We start from the raw sequence: 15,123 nt of genomic DNA, 5'->3' as shown, positions 1-15,123 counted from the left end.
CTCTGATTTGTTACGACAGGATTTCTCCATGTAGCCTTGGCTGTCCTGGAACTCACTCTGTAGACCAGGCTGATCTCAAACTCAGAGATCTGCCTGCTTCTGCCTCCCCAGTGCTGTGATTAAAGGCATGCTTCACCATTGATTGCTTGACTGACCTTAAATGTGTTTGAATTCATGTCTAAACTTGAATTGTAAAACTGACCACCCAGTCCCACCAGACACTGTGTGTTTCTGAAATCACTTCTAACATTTTACTAGCATAAGGTCTCAGCCCTGGGGTGGACACCTCTACCCCATTTGCTTGTTAATGTGACAAACATTAATTAAACTGGCCCAATGGGGAACAGGCATTAGAAGCACTCTACTTCTTCCTTAACTCAATCCTAGAAGCATGAAGTTAGGGCCATGGCTTGTGAGAGTAAGAAGGAAGGAAGGAAGCACTGTTTCTCAAAGGGAACAGCAGCCCGGGGAAGGCTAGGCCAGGCGGGTGAAAGCTGAGGGTAGCTCTCAGAGCTTTGTCTCCCTTGAACATCACTCTTAGATGATGGCCAGTGTCACACCAGCCTGTATGTATAGCAACACACACAGCTGCCATCAAGAAAATAATTTGTCCTGTCCTTAACCAGAAACATTTTAGGGAGACGGTTCTAGATAACCCAGCTAGTCCAGACAAGATGACATCATTGCCAGCTGACGACTGATGGAGGAGGCAGGCTGACTCACTGCCTGAAACTAGGTTCTTGTTCTTCCTCCCTTTGCTGGGCTCTCTTCATCCCAGAGACAAGCTCATTTAGTCTCCTCTTTCTGCGGTTCACACCCCTGTCATCCTGCTCTTCTCTCTTGGCATGAATGGAAACAGACTTTCAAACTCCTCAGGGTATATAGCTTTGAAGGAGATGGGAGAGGTATCAAGGGCGTATTTGACTTTACACGTGTCTTACAGGCATACATACCATTAGCAAACAGTCAGTTATGGTCAGTGTGAGGTGGCTAGCAAGTTACAAATGTGACCTGTCTACCTTCTTTTTTAGAGGTTAAAGTGTCAGAAAATAAAAACAGCAACACACATGAGCTAGCTCCAGACTGGTTACCTTCTACGACTGTTTTGTTTAGATAATGATTCCAAGGAGTTATAACATTGTAACTTCCCAGTGACAGCAGAGGTTGGGGCTGCACTGGCTGCATGTGAGTGGTGTGTGGTGTCTGCTCTATCACCTGGGACAGCATGTCTCTTCTAGTGGGACTTGGAGAGGTGTCCCCTGGGCCGACACATCCCCTGCACCAAAGGTCCAGCCCCCTGCTGCTTACACTGCAGGGACCAATAAATAAACAAATAACACAAACCAGGGCACCCTCAAAGCCTGGATCTAAGCCATTCCTGGATTAGGTCTGGAAGATCTTTTTGTGAAGAGTCGTAGCAACTATTTGAGTACCAATTATCTTCATTATTTCACAAGATAAAAAAAAAATAACAGTCTTCAGCTGTAGAGGTGGCCCAGCAGTGAGGAGCATGTGCTGTCCTTTCCTGGGACCTGAGTTTTGTTCCCAGCACCCACTTCAGACATCCCACAGCTGGCCCTAACTTGGTTTCAAGGGATCGAAATACTCTATGGGCCTCTGCATGTATGTGATGCACACACACTCACACAGGCACACAAATGTACACACAAGTAACAACAAGAAATACACACAACAACAAAAATCATCCAAGTTTCATTAAGCTTTATAGATAGTATCACATCCTCTTGAAAGTATATTCAGCAACCTATGGGAGATTTGTATACAATAAAATGATGTAACTATGCATGGTGTCTGGGAAAACTCCGAGCAGCTCATTTCTTTTAAAGACTGCAGAAATCTTCCTGGTGCTCAGTGAGCTCTTCATCCTCAGGTCATTTTCCCTAATTGTGCAATGTGAACACACAAGACAGTTTTGTCGGCTTTGGCAGTCTTTTGGGTTGCTTAGTGGAAGGGTGTTGGGGCCATGGCGGCACAGGAAAGGGGCATCGTGATGGAAGGCCAAGGCTCCAGGGTTCTGGGGAGTCAGATTCTGTGCAGCAACCACCTTTCTATCCGAGTCACTGCTAAATGTCCACCAGCAAGGCTCTGTGTGGATGCTTCTGTGTTTAATCTTTATGGAATTCATGGCTAGACTCCTATTGTGGGTAACCCCACCCAAAACTACATAGGTTCCTGAAGGTTCCTCTAGCATGTCCACTAACTTACAAACTGTTCTTAGGAAGTGAGTCCCCAGCTAGTTCTGCAAGCTCAACACGTTAGTAGATGGACTAACCTGGTTCATGTTTGTGGAGGGGGCTTTAGATATCCTCAGCTCAATCCTGGATACATAAAGTGGTAATGTAGCTCATATATTTACAGTGTAGATTTGAGAAGGACGATACATACACATCTACTGTATTTTGTGGTTCCAGGATTCACTTCAATACAGGAAAATAACTAAACAGAAATTGGGCCATATTCCATTGATATCTTCTCTCCTCTCCTCCAGGACATGGAGTGTTTTCCACAGCATCCGTGTAGGTAAGAGCTGGAGTCATTCGAGGTCTTAGGGCTAAGGTGGCTGTTCACCTCAAGGCTACAATTTCCAAGTCCAGACATCTGGATTTTAGGGTCTATGATGGGAACTCAGTCAGGGTCATGGCCTCTCTTTGGGAAGAGCCTCCAGTATTTTGTAATAGGACTTTCTCTTAGAGATCAGTGTGTTGAGGTGACATGGGACAATGTCCAGGCTTCTGATGACAGATGCTGGGATTGTTGTGACCCATGGCTTTCTCCCAAACCAAATCATCCACCCTGGAGTTACCATAAGCCCTTTTCAAGGGGTGTGAGTTACCAGAAAGATCACGGTGTGCCCTGGGCACTGACCTTTGGGAACCCATCTAGCCCTCTCCAGCTTCTCCATCAGGCTGGAGGGTGGAGGAAGATTATTGTTATATTTGAGTAACGTGTCATCCTTAGGAGGAATAACCTGGCTATGACTATTCATTTATTCACAAAGAAAGTGCCCTTCTCCTGGAGAAAACATGAATTGCATGTGCAGTAGAGATCTTGAAAGTGGACCTGGCTTAGGAGCCCTCTCAATGAACACTTATTTACATGCTGTCTGGCAACTTCAGAAACTTCTCATTTCTAAACATCCCTTTTTTTAGATTCATTCTGCTGTGTCTGAAGACAGCTCCAGTGTACTCATGTAAATGAAATAAATAATTCTTTTCTTTCTTTTTTTTTTTAAGTGTCAGTCCAAAACAAACTAACAGACTAACCAAGAGTCTGAGGCAAAGACTGGAAAAACAACTGTTGTCTGAAGTAACACATCTGACTGCTTTTCTTAGGAGCCCCGAACCTCTCCTGAGATGCACACTGCCTTCCTCTTGGCACCCTCTCTTCCCTCAGTATTGACCCCAGTCTACTATGCCCCAGAAGACTGCCCAGGCACAGAAAACTGTCTTGTGTGTTCACATTGCACAATTAGGGAAAATGACCTGAGGAAGAAGAGCTCACTGGTCATTGGGAAGATTTCTGTTGCAGTCTTTACAAGAACTGACCCGCTAGGGGTTTTCCCAAGCACCATGCCAGGCTGGCATTGCCCCTCACCTCAGCAGGGAGGCTAAGCATAAATACCTGCCTCTCACCTACAGCCATAAACCACCAGCTCTGCCCAGCAGACATCAGGTGAGCAACAGACCCATGCACAGAAACTTCCTGTTTGCTGTGTTTCAGCAAGTGTGCTTTCCTCTCAGTGGAACCTCCTGGCTTCTGCTCACTTGTGGGGTTTGTGCCAGGCTGAGGGGACATGTGGGAAATGCTTCCTACTGCATCAGAGGCTGCTGGAGGAAGTGGCATCCTGGGTGGTCCCTGCCCTCCAGCTCCCTCACTGCTGCCTGGGTGGCTTTCTAGGCAGAGGTAGTTGAGCAGGCAGGATGGATCAGAACTGAGGCCTTGTGGCTCTGAGGGGGTTCCTGCTGAGAGGTCTCAGGAGGCACTGCTAGGACACACATGAACAGCAGTAAGAAGAAATGACCAGAGTCTGTGTGGATGAGAGGCCCCAGGGGGAGGTGCCAGGCCATGAGTGTCTCCTCCAGCCTCCTCACCTTTCATTTCAGAGGATGAAGGTGCTCACCAGCCTGCTCTTCTGCTCCATGATCCTGGGTGTCTGCAATGGAAGTTGGTATTCATTTGTCGGTGAGGCTTTCCAAGGTAAGCTAAGAGGGACACCACCTCTGGGGTGATTGGACTCAATGTTCTGCTTGGCTGGAAGGACCAGGGACTCTCAGCGTCTCCTCCTGAGATCAGAACTTGCACCCACAGCTGGGATCACTTCTCAGAAGCTTCTGCAAGACAGCACAGGACCCATGCGTTCTGCTCAAAGGGCAGAGTCAGCAGTGTCACGGCGGATCCCGTGCTCTCTGTCAGGATGGATTCTCAGGGATCAGAGCAGATGTGCCCTGTGTGCAGCCCTCCTCTGCCTTTGGTCACCTCATGATGGAACTTCCTAGATTAAGAGAGCTATGTCCACAACACTGTCCCTTGCCTGGAGGCAGTGTGGTCCCAGGGGACATTTTCAATGGCTGTAGAGATATTAGGTTGCTCTCCTAGAGAAATGTGCTGTGGGGTGTGTGGTAGAAGCTGGAATGCAAGCAAGTGGTTGGTTACCCTGTGGTAAACAGCTCCAGAAAGCTGAAGCTGACAGGCCCTGCTATGTAATGACACTGCCCTGCCTCCATGGTGTGCTTCCCACCAGCTGAGGGGCAGCTCACAGCAGCACTGTGGCCAGAAAAACAACACAGGCCAGGTGGACACCCTAATGGCTGTCCTGAGTTACTTGGAGAAACCAGAGGGGACCAGGCAATGATCTTCCTAGTTCATGCTCTCAGGCTGCTCTGAGCACAGGCTCAAGCCAGAAGTACTTTCAATGCCTTTGTCCTCTCAAAGGCGTGGGTAGAGTTTTTAGGTTCATGTTCCTGTGGTCTTTCCCATCCAGGGGCTAGGGATATGTGGCGAGCCTACTCTGACATGAAAGAGGCCAACTGGAAAAACTCAGACAAATACTTCCACGCTCGGGGGAACTATGACGCTGCCCAAAGGGGTCCTGGGGGAGTCTGGGCTGCTGAGATAATCAGGTAAGACAGATGGCTGGGTAGCAGGTCTTGGCTCTTCTGGAGAAAGCAGTGGCAGGTGAGCTCTGGAGAAGAGCATGTCATCTGAGCATGTCCCTCCTCTCTTGCTCATGAGGCTAGTGTCTCCATCTCTGCCCAGTATATGCCCTGGGCCATGTGCAGAGCCAGCACACAACCATGCTCTGGGAGCCTGCTCCCAAAGGTACACAGGGAGCGACTCTCAGCCCTGGGTTTCAGGTAATGTGAGGTGACCAGCCTGGGATGACCACTGTCTCAGCCCCTCCTTCCTGGCACTTTCTGGTTCCTCCTAATGCCATCCCATGCAAATGGGGAATCTTGGTGACTGATCTCCTGTGTGTCTGCTTCTCCTAGTGATGCAAGAGAGGGCCTTCAAGGTTTCTTCGGAAGAGGACACGAGGACACCATGGCTGACCAGGAAGCCAACAGACATGGCCGCAGTGGCAAGGACCCCAATCACTACAGACCTGCTGGCCTGCCTGACAAATACTGAACACCCTTCTTTCTGCCTCAGGAGGCTGTGCTGTGGGGCCTGTAGACAGGGTCTGGGGTTCTTCATACCTTAGGAACACTCAAGTTGCCTTTTGGGAAAACACAACATACATCTCACATGTGTATCAACCAGGTGTTTGAGAACTGTGTTACTCCTGCAGTAGTAACTACTTGCCTGAGGAGATGGTAATAAACAGGAACTTGGAAGTGGAGCTGAGCCTGTGTATCTGTCATTGAAGGATGTTTCTGGGAACACTCGGGGCAGACACCAGTCTTCCAGAATCTGACATGGGTCACTCTAGCCCCTTCTCTGGGGCCCTGGACCTGTGAGTGTATGTTGTTATTTTCCGTGTCCAGGTCTCCACTCCCCATTAAGCATGTCTGCTTACTTGTTCTGGTCCCCCTAGCCTTAGTTCTCAGTGATGCTGTCTCTAGGGTCTGGGGGCACACCCATGGGAGGCCTCATGCCTGGGTATGCTGCAGCTCTCACTGTGATCCTGCTTGTTCTTCTACAACACACAATTCCAGGAGCACACAATTCTCCATCCTAAGAAACACGGAGGACTTATTCCTGTCTTAGGATTGTTCTTGCTGTGAGGAACACCATGACCAAAGCAGCTTAGAAACCAAAGGATTTGTTTGATTGTACACTCCTCTTTCCCTCCTTGGGGCAGGAGGGTCGATGTTTCTCGGGATTTATCTCGCTCTCAGGGAGGACTTTCTGGGTGAGTGGTGTTTGGGTTGGCCTTGTCTAGCACTTGGTCAGACATTGGAACTGTTGTCTCCCGAGGAGCTTCCCCTCAGTAGTACAGTCTTCTGAAGCTGTGTCCCTGGCCACACTACCCTCAAGACCAGCACTGTGAGCTTGCACTCAGAAGCCATCCTGTCACTTCTGTCTCTGCTCTTTCATTTATTGTGTCCCCAATTCCTTTGTCTTCCCTCTGAGGCAGTGCATTCACTTTCCCTCTCCCATACCTCTATCTGAGACTTCTCAGGGGAACTGCAGACATGCTGTTGGGATCTGGTCTGCTCTGTGTTCAGATTTCCTTATTTATTTATTCATTTATTCATTCGTTTGTTGGCTTGTTTACTAGTTTTTCTCTAGAGAGGGTCTCACTGTGTAGCCCTGGCTTTATTAGAATTCAGTATGTAATGCAGGCTGGCCTCAAACTTTCAGAGATTGCTTGCTTCTGCCTCTCAGGTGCTAGGATTTAAGGCCTGCACCACCATCCCTGGCTCTTTTCCTCACTTGTCTTTCCTCTGTAAACGTGACTTCATCACCAATCTCCTCCCCTCAGGAGTCCTCCTCAATTCCACTTTCCAGATGAAACAGTTACCAACTTGTTTGAGCCCTGGCCCTGCTGCGGTCCAGCTGTTTTGCCAGCAGAAGGCATGGTAAGGACAGGCTGGAATAGGACTCATTTTATATACTTGGCTCCTTTCTGGATGCTGTTGCTGAGACACCCCAGAATCCCTCATCCTACAGTTTTAGGAGTAACAAATTCCAAGTCTGCTCCACAGATTCAGTGGTAGCCCAGCTAGATTCCCAAGGATTCAGAATTCCCTATCTTACCTTTCCATGGCTGGCTCTCCTGCCACAGCCAGGCGGAGTGCCCTGTCCAGAGTCTGCTGGAACCCTAAATGATTGCCTCTGGGTTTAGCTGCATGCTCAGGCACCAAACCCTCGACTGCCACCTCAGTGAGGGCTCTCCGGGTTGTTGCCTTTGTCTCATGACCCCTAACAAGCTTTGCCTTCTGACCAGTGGCCTCCAGCCAGCCACATGCTTGGAACCCTCATCCTTCTGAGGAATGCCCCAAAGCCATTCCTGCTTTGTCTGCCCTGCAGCTGCTGCTCTCCTCTTCTGGGACCCCTCCCAGTGTAAAGTCCTGCCTGCTTTCTACCTGTCCCTGCACTGAGAGGAGGGGTTTTCCCAGAGCCCTTTAACTGTCCATCTCTGGCCATCCAGATGTAATACCCCCAGGGCCCTCCCAGCAGCCTCTTACCCTGTTCTACTGAGTGAGGCCTGTGCACTAAGTTTGTGGCTTCTTCCAGATCGATGTTCAGATCTCAAGGCTCCCACCCACTCCACCAATCATGTCATCCCCTTCTCAGCTCCCAGGTCTTACCCTTTGGCTACCACTTCCCTTAGTCATTGGGAAGCTGGGCCCACAGGGTCCTAGCAACTGATGAAGATCAGAAGCCTCAGGCTCACCGCGGTTCTGGTCAGACATACCAACACTCAGGCTCCCCACCAGATCTGCTGTGTCACTTAGGATCACCTAATTTGTGGGTACCATGAAAACCAGAAATGTGGATGCCTTACTACAGAAACTATTTAGAATTTCAAGCCTGAGAAAACAGATGTGGTAAGCCAAGAACAGCTGCCTTTCCCAAGCAAGAAATTCTGTTCTTGTCGGTACACATGGGGTTTCCTAGTGCACAGAGAAGGTCCTCTGAGTCCCCAAGGCATCCCCAAACTCCTTCTAAGGGACTCCTTGAGGCCTCCCACACCCATGAAATGGGGCAGTTCACTACCAAAAGTTTTCACAGCAGTGGGGTTGGAAATACTGCACAGACTCAGACTTGCCTGCCCAGATGGCTAGAGGAATGCAGATGCTTAATGGGTTTAAAACTGTTTTTGAGAAAGAATATTACCATGTAGCCTAGGCTAGCATAGAATTCATGGTGACATCCCTGCTTCAGGTCCCTAACTCTGGAGTTTATAGCTTGTGCCACCAAATCCTTCCAACGTTAATAGTTAGATTGACAATCAGCAGTCACATGGGATGGGATGTTTTTGTTGGGGCAAGTCCTCTGTAGTAAAAAACATGGTGGTGCTGAATCACTGAGAAGAACTACCAAGCAGGCATTTTGCATTCCCTTGCTAGGAAAACCTTAGTAAAGCCTAGATTTACCTGTGACCTTGCTGTAAAAGAGAGATTTCAGTCTTCTGGTCCTTGTCACAGAGAACCCAGGAGAGGACCCTGACCGAGTGTGAGCTGGTGACTTACAAGGTGAAGGACTTGTGGAGTTGAGTAGGAATCTACCCAGGGATGTCAACTTGCATAAAGCAGACAAGGCCTAGAGGACCCACTGAGGACCCGGTGCTGGCGGTACTGGACCAGGATTCAAACTGTGCATCTCTGTAACATCTCCAAGGCACTCACTGTTCAGGCCCCACTGTTATGCGGCCATTCTCATCATTCAGTGGTCCCCATGGTTCTATACAGGAGGTAGCATGTGATAATGGTACAGAATGGCTCCATTCCTGGATTGTATTTATCAGTATGCCTTCTTCTGCAGTTTAAAGTAGTTAGTGTTGAAGACTCTTCCCTGTTGTGTTGGCAGCAGCTCCATGCACCTGATATTCACTCTTTCTTTATTGTCCCTGGAGGCAACATGGATGAATTCCCATACTGGTAATTTCAATAAGAAATGTTCCTTACTGGCTGTGGTATTTGATTTCTTGGTCCCTAATTAGAAGTGTTCTTGCTGTAGGTGTGAATCCTTTGAGAGGTGGAGCCTTAAGAGGAAGTATGTCACTGGGGGTGGGGTGAGTTTTTATACTCTCATCCCACTTCCTGTTTTCTCTCTGCTTCCTGCTTGTCTTTGTGCTTCCTGCTCCTGTTGCCCTGACAACCTCTTGCTACCCTGATGGCCTTTGGCTGCCATGCCTTCCCCACTGTAATAGATTCTTATTCCTCTGCAACCGAAAGTCAAAAGTGCATTTTTCTTCCATAAGTGTCCTTGGTTATTGTATTTGTCATGGGAACAGGAAGTAATTAAGAACCTGCATCTCTCAGAACATGTTCCTGTTTTGTAACTGGCCCACATACCTTAGTACCACTGACTCCATGGTGGAAGAACTGTTCGAGTCATAAAACTCAGCGCGTTGGCAGCATCACCTACCAAGAGGAATACAACGCCCTAACAGATCGAAGCCCATAGTTCTAGGAAAGGGTCTAAATGTACTAACCTTCCTTTTTGGCCTCTTTAGCTTGCTTCATATTAACAGTTCTGATTGACTGAAGTATGTCAAGCAAGCATATGGTCTTTCTCCTCACAACCTAAGAAATGCTTGGGGCTACACTGGGATCCTGCAAACAAGTGCACTTGCTGGCAATCTGATAAAGATTTTTTTTTAATTTTTTTTTCATGAGACAGTGTCTCACTATCAAGACAGAGTCTCACTAAATGGCTCTGTAACTCACTATGCAGACTAGGCTGGTTTCAAACTCAGAGAGTTAATTTTCTCTGGTGGACACCCCACAACAGTCTTTAGGCAATGCATGTGTGTAGCATGTGAGTAGGTGACTATGTCACTGAAGATAAGGTGAGCACCTGGAAATAGAAGCATGGATCCATTGCTGCATTTTCTAGGTTGTGGATCATAGTAGGATCCTGGCTGAACATACAGGGTCACATTCCATCTCACCTTTACTGTAGGGCATTGTGTCATGTACTCTAGGACAGTGAGTATCTCCCAGAACTTGAACATGGAGTACAGCAAAAGCCACTCTAGTTCTCACAACCCAAGGTGGCCCTTCACCTCAAGACCATGCTGTTTTCAAGTCTAAGTGCCTGAACTTTAAGATCTTTGATGGGAAATCAGGGCCCTGTTACGAAACACCAGAGAACATATCCAGGCCTTTCCTGGACACATTCTCTGGTGTTTTGTAATAGGTTCTCCTCTTAGGGATAAGCATGACTGGCTATGTTAGGGACAATGTCAAGGTTTTTTGAGCCAGAAGTTGGATGGCTGTGATCTCTGGCCTTTTTACATCCTAAAGCACCCATCCTACAATTCCCATAAGCCAGCTGCCCTTGATCTTTCCAAGGGGTGGACCAATTACCAGAAAAATTCATTTATGTAGTCCTGAGATTGATAGGGAGAACACTGGCTGAGGGCTGCTGTGTCCTGGGTGCTGGTCCTTGAACGACTCCTACATACTCCCTGTGCCTCTGTAGACTCCCAGGAGGATCTCTGAGTTGATTGTGATTCTATAACCTATGAATCCCAGTCCCTGTGGTGAAACTTGAACCCTCTGTGCTGTGTTTAAGCATCCCTGAAGGCCAAATTTCCCTGAAAGTCCTAAAGTCTGTATTTTCATTTTGTTTGTGTGGTTTTTAAACTACTGAGGACTTGAGGCACACAAAGCAAGACTGTACCACTGAGCCACGTTCCACGCTCTGTGTCTATATTTGCATGCTGGCTGTCATTTCTCAAAACAAAAATCTTGTTCATCAACACTTTCTGTTAGAGAGGGCTCAAGAATATATCAGAGTCACGTGTATCCTACTAGCCAGTCTTTCTCAGCCTTTCTCTTTTCTTCACTCTGGGTCCTCCATTCTCTCTAAACTGCTTTGAAAAGTAGTCTGAGCCCCGTTGGAGAAAACCACAAAGGCCTCCTCATGGCTTCATCTTACAGCCTATTTGATCTTAGGGGAGGATGTCAGACTGGTTTCTGAGGATCAGCCTCCTTATGGAGCCCTCAGGCTGTGAAGAGGAGAGGCGGGTGGCTGCTTCTGTCCAGAGTTCTAAACATTCATTTCCTTACCTCTCTTCCTTGCTTTGGCTTTCAGTGCACATCCCTTATTCAGTGACCAGAAGCAGCCTCCCAGGATCCTCTCCCTGGTAACATGATCTCATTAGTTCAGCTTTCCCTTTGAGCACTGCCAACACAATCAGTGTCCCTGATGCTCTACACACAGTTTTGCCAAGAGTTCTATCCAAGGAACACTCCAATGCTTCATTAAAGTTTCCCTATGCTTGTCAGACAGCGCTGGCTAGCTTAGGCTATCACTACAGTTCTGCAACCAGCACCCTCACCCATTCAAATGTACTCTTAGGTATCTTGACAGCTTCAAAAACAATCCCTGTTCCATCCAAACACAACTGGCCTGTGTGTCATTCATTTCCCTACTACTCTGTCCTATTGGGTGTATCTTTCCAAAATAAATGCAGTAGAACCTCTCCTAGCATGAGCTTAGCATCTGGACTGTATCTGGACAGTGACAAAATAAAAAATAAAAAAACTAGCAATTAGTTCATCTATTTGTATCTGCTGATCATTGTTAATGCACCATCTCCTTACTTTTCTATGCTGGTCCTTATTCCAATCCTATAAGATTTTGCTCCACTGTTTGTACACAGCACTGTCTCTTCAGCCATACCTTCAAAGCACTTCTTATTTGGTAAGCATTTTAACCAATGATAACAGACAATTGTACTAAAAAAAAAAAAAAAGAAAACAAAGAAAAGAAAAAGAAATGGCTACAGCATCATTTTCAACCCAGATACATCCACAAGGCAATTATCCAGTTCTAATAAAGCCCAAAGTTCAAGGCCTCCTCAGGTCTCTAGAATTTACCTTGATTGAACTAAGTTCCAGGCAGTTTCAACAAGTGTGAAATGTTGTCCTCAATATGGACCATATTTTGTAGACATCTGGATTGTTTCCTGACTAATACATGTCTAGCAGGGCTTCAAATTCTTTCTGCTGTTTAGTGACCTCAGAACTACATCCTAATCCTGGTTCACATCTTTGAAAACCTTCACTTGTTGTGATCTCTGCAGAAGAGATTCCTCAGACCCACAAGCTTCTTCTGAACTCTGTCACCACATTGACCCCACAGACTGCAGGGTACTAGCTGCATGCTTGGGCATCTGTGAGGCTCATTGTGAACTTTGAGATTCGTGTTTCCACATGTTGGAGCAATCATGGACACATAAAATAATAAATACAATCACAGGCTCTCTTATTTTCTGCATATTATATTTTTCTGCATGTTCACCTGAACAATGAATAATTCTTAGACATCTAGCTATGTAGTGAGAATTTTGGTTTCTTTAAAAGCACAGAAATATTATAAGAGTATGTTTTTGTTTTAATCCCAGGTGTGGGATATGAGGTTCCTTTGCAGCAGCTGACTACGATTTGCCTCGTGCTCTAGCAGTGGAGTGATTTTGCCTATGGCAGATAGTTTTTTTGATTGTATGATGTTTGGAATTCTGGAGACTTTTTAGGGAGTATATAAATGGTAGGGCTCTGGGAGAGAGTTGGTGGGTGATTGATTGTTGTTAGTTGCTGTGACATCACAGTTTGTTCAGGAGATGTGAGCAAAGAACAAACAAGAAGAAATTAGATATTCTGATGGCAAAGATCAAACTTGCTCCAAGGAACTCGATGCTCTTAATCAGCAAGAAGTAGTCTAACAATTATGTCACCCCCTTCCTATCCTTGGCTTTATTCAGGAATCTCTTTCCTTTCCTCTCTAGCCCTTTTTCTTTCTTATCTGGTGTTAGGGGACTTGAAATGGTGAAAGAAAAAAAAAACACTAAATGGCCAAAGACCAACTACACATCTATATTGCATTTCCGTCACCATGACAGCCTTCAGACACACTGCCTTTGTGCCTCTTTCCCCTGGCTGTGTGCGACTGCTAATCAGCCTCTAGGATCAACTGTTCCTGAGGTATCACAGACAGGAATATTGTTAGAAGTCAGTGACTCAACTCATCTGGCTCTACCCATAAAGTCCTTCATAGGTCAACAACCAAGAAAGCTAGACCCTGGATAGATGATACCTCTCACTCTATACCCCAAGCAGCTAAGGAATCCACTTCCCCAGTGAGCCTTTCCTAACACAAAAGCTAACCAAAGAAAACTAAAGCTGTCCTGCGTCCTCTAGTTGCATCATTGGGTGAGCTGACCTGTGAACAGAGTGGAGTCCAGGGAGATTTCTTTGGTAGACATTCACAGGAAACAACATGGTGGAACTTTCCCCAGGGACCAAGCGCAGCACTCGGGTCCATGGCCTCAGTGGGGTGTCTCAGTATAAATACCAGCATCCTCTCCCTGACAGCCACAGACTATCACAGCTCTTCCAGAACTCAGGTGAGAGATGCCTCCAGACAGTGACTTACACACACTTTTTTGATCTTTCTTCTTTTCCAGAGTGCAGTTTCCTCTTAAAGAATACTTATCTCCTATATTTATATGGTTTAAAGCTTGTGCTGGGTTGAGGGCACAAGTGGGAAATGCCTCTCGGTGACCTGCAAGTTCCTGTAGTGGGTGACGATCTGGTCTCTGTTTGTCTTCCTCTATCAGAGCTGCCTTGATGTCCTCCTAGCAGACTTGGTTCAGGGATGAGGGGGTCAGTACTGGTCCTTGGGTTTTTGAGAAGGTCCTACTACAAGGATGTCGGGGTGTCCCCCTGGGATCCTAGTGAGTAGCACTGGGACTGGACAACCAGCTTCTCCCTAGATAACAGATGCTCAAGAGGGCAGTGCAAATCTGTGCATGGCTCCTTGAGCCTCTCTTCTCATCTCAGCAGGATGAAAGTTGCCAACAACTGCATTTTGTGCTCCCTGGTCCTGGGAGTCAGCAGTTGGTTTTAATTCATTGGCAAGGCTTACCAAGGTAAGGCTGATATGCCTGAAGTATGGCTTCTAGGGTTCAGTCAACCCTTTCGAAGAATGGGGACCACGGACTTGGGATGCGATTTCCTTCTGTGTGTGTGTGTGTGTGTGTATGCATGATTTTCTCTTTCTTGCTAGCCCCTAAAGACGCAGAGTTCAGAGTTTCTCACTGGTCACAGAGAGTACTGGCCCCAGCTAATCAAGTTTTGCTCCTGTCAGCACTACCAGTGCTGACTCTGTAAATTGCTTGCTACTGTCAGTGTGTGTGTGGTGTGTTAACCACTGTCAGTGTGTATGGGGTGTGTTAACCACTGTCAGTGCGTGTGTGGGGTGTTAGCCACTGTCAGTGTGTGTGGGGGGGTGTTAGCCACTGTCAGTGTGTGTGTGGGGTTGTTAGCCACTGTCAGTGTGTGTGTGGTGTGTTAACCACTGTCAATGTGTGTGTGGGGTTGTTAACCACTGTCAGTGTGTGTGTGTGTGGGGGGGGTGTTAGCCACTGTCAATGTGTGTGGGGTGTTAGCCACTGTCAGTGTGTGTGGGGTGTGTTAGCCACTGTCAGTGTGTGTGTGGGGAGGTGTTAGCCACTGTCAGTGTGTGTGTGTGTGGGGGGTGTTAGCCACTGTCAGTGTGTGTATGTGTGGGGGGTGTTAGCCACTGTCAGTGTGTGTGTGGTGTGTTAACCACTGTCAGTGTGTGTGTGGTGTGTTAACCACTGTCAATGTGTGTGTGGGGTGTTAGCCACTGTCAGTGTGTGTGTGGGGGGGTGTTAGCCACTGTCAGTGTGTGTGTGTGGGGGGTGTTAGCCACTGTCAGTGTGTGTGTGGGGGGGGTGTTAACCACTGTCAGTGTGTATGGGGTGTGTTAACCACTGTCAGTGCGTGTGTGGGGTGTTAGCCACTGTCAGTGTGTGTGGGGGGGTGTTAGCCACTGTCAGTGTGTGTGTGGGGTTGTTAGCCACTGTCAGTGTGTGTGTGGTGTGTTAACCACTGTCAATGTGTGTGTGGGGTGTTAGCCACTGTCAGTGTGTGTGTGGGGGGGTGTTAGCCACTGTCA

General features: G+C 47.4%; 1 protein-coding gene across 1 annotated transcript; it reads left to right on the top strand.

Moving 5' to 3' along the window:
• Positions 1 to 3,652: 3,652 nt before the first annotated feature.
• LOC114640076 (serum amyloid A-5 protein-like) lies at positions 3,653 to 5,860 on the top strand. Its single transcript, XM_028788999.1, has 4 exons — positions 3,653 to 3,693; positions 4,125 to 4,218; positions 5,003 to 5,141; positions 5,511 to 5,860. Exons 2-4 carry the CDS (start codon positions 4,128 to 4,130, stop codon positions 5,647 to 5,649), a joined length of 369 nt encoding a protein of 122 aa, XP_028644832.1. The 5' UTR covers positions 3,653 to 3,693; positions 4,125 to 4,127; the 3' UTR covers positions 5,650 to 5,860.
• Positions 5,861 to 15,123: the final 9,263 nt, after the last annotated feature.

The sequence above is a fragment of the Grammomys surdaster genome, unplaced genomic scaffold (genome assembly GCF_004785775.1).
Source record: "Grammomys surdaster isolate TR1022 unplaced genomic scaffold, NIH_TR_1.0 125769, whole genome shotgun sequence".
Taxonomy (NCBI): Eukaryota; Metazoa; Chordata; class Mammalia; order Rodentia; family Muridae; genus Grammomys; species Grammomys surdaster.
The sequence above is the reverse complement of the archived record's forward strand: the minus strand, read 5'-3'. Positions and strand labels throughout refer to the sequence as shown.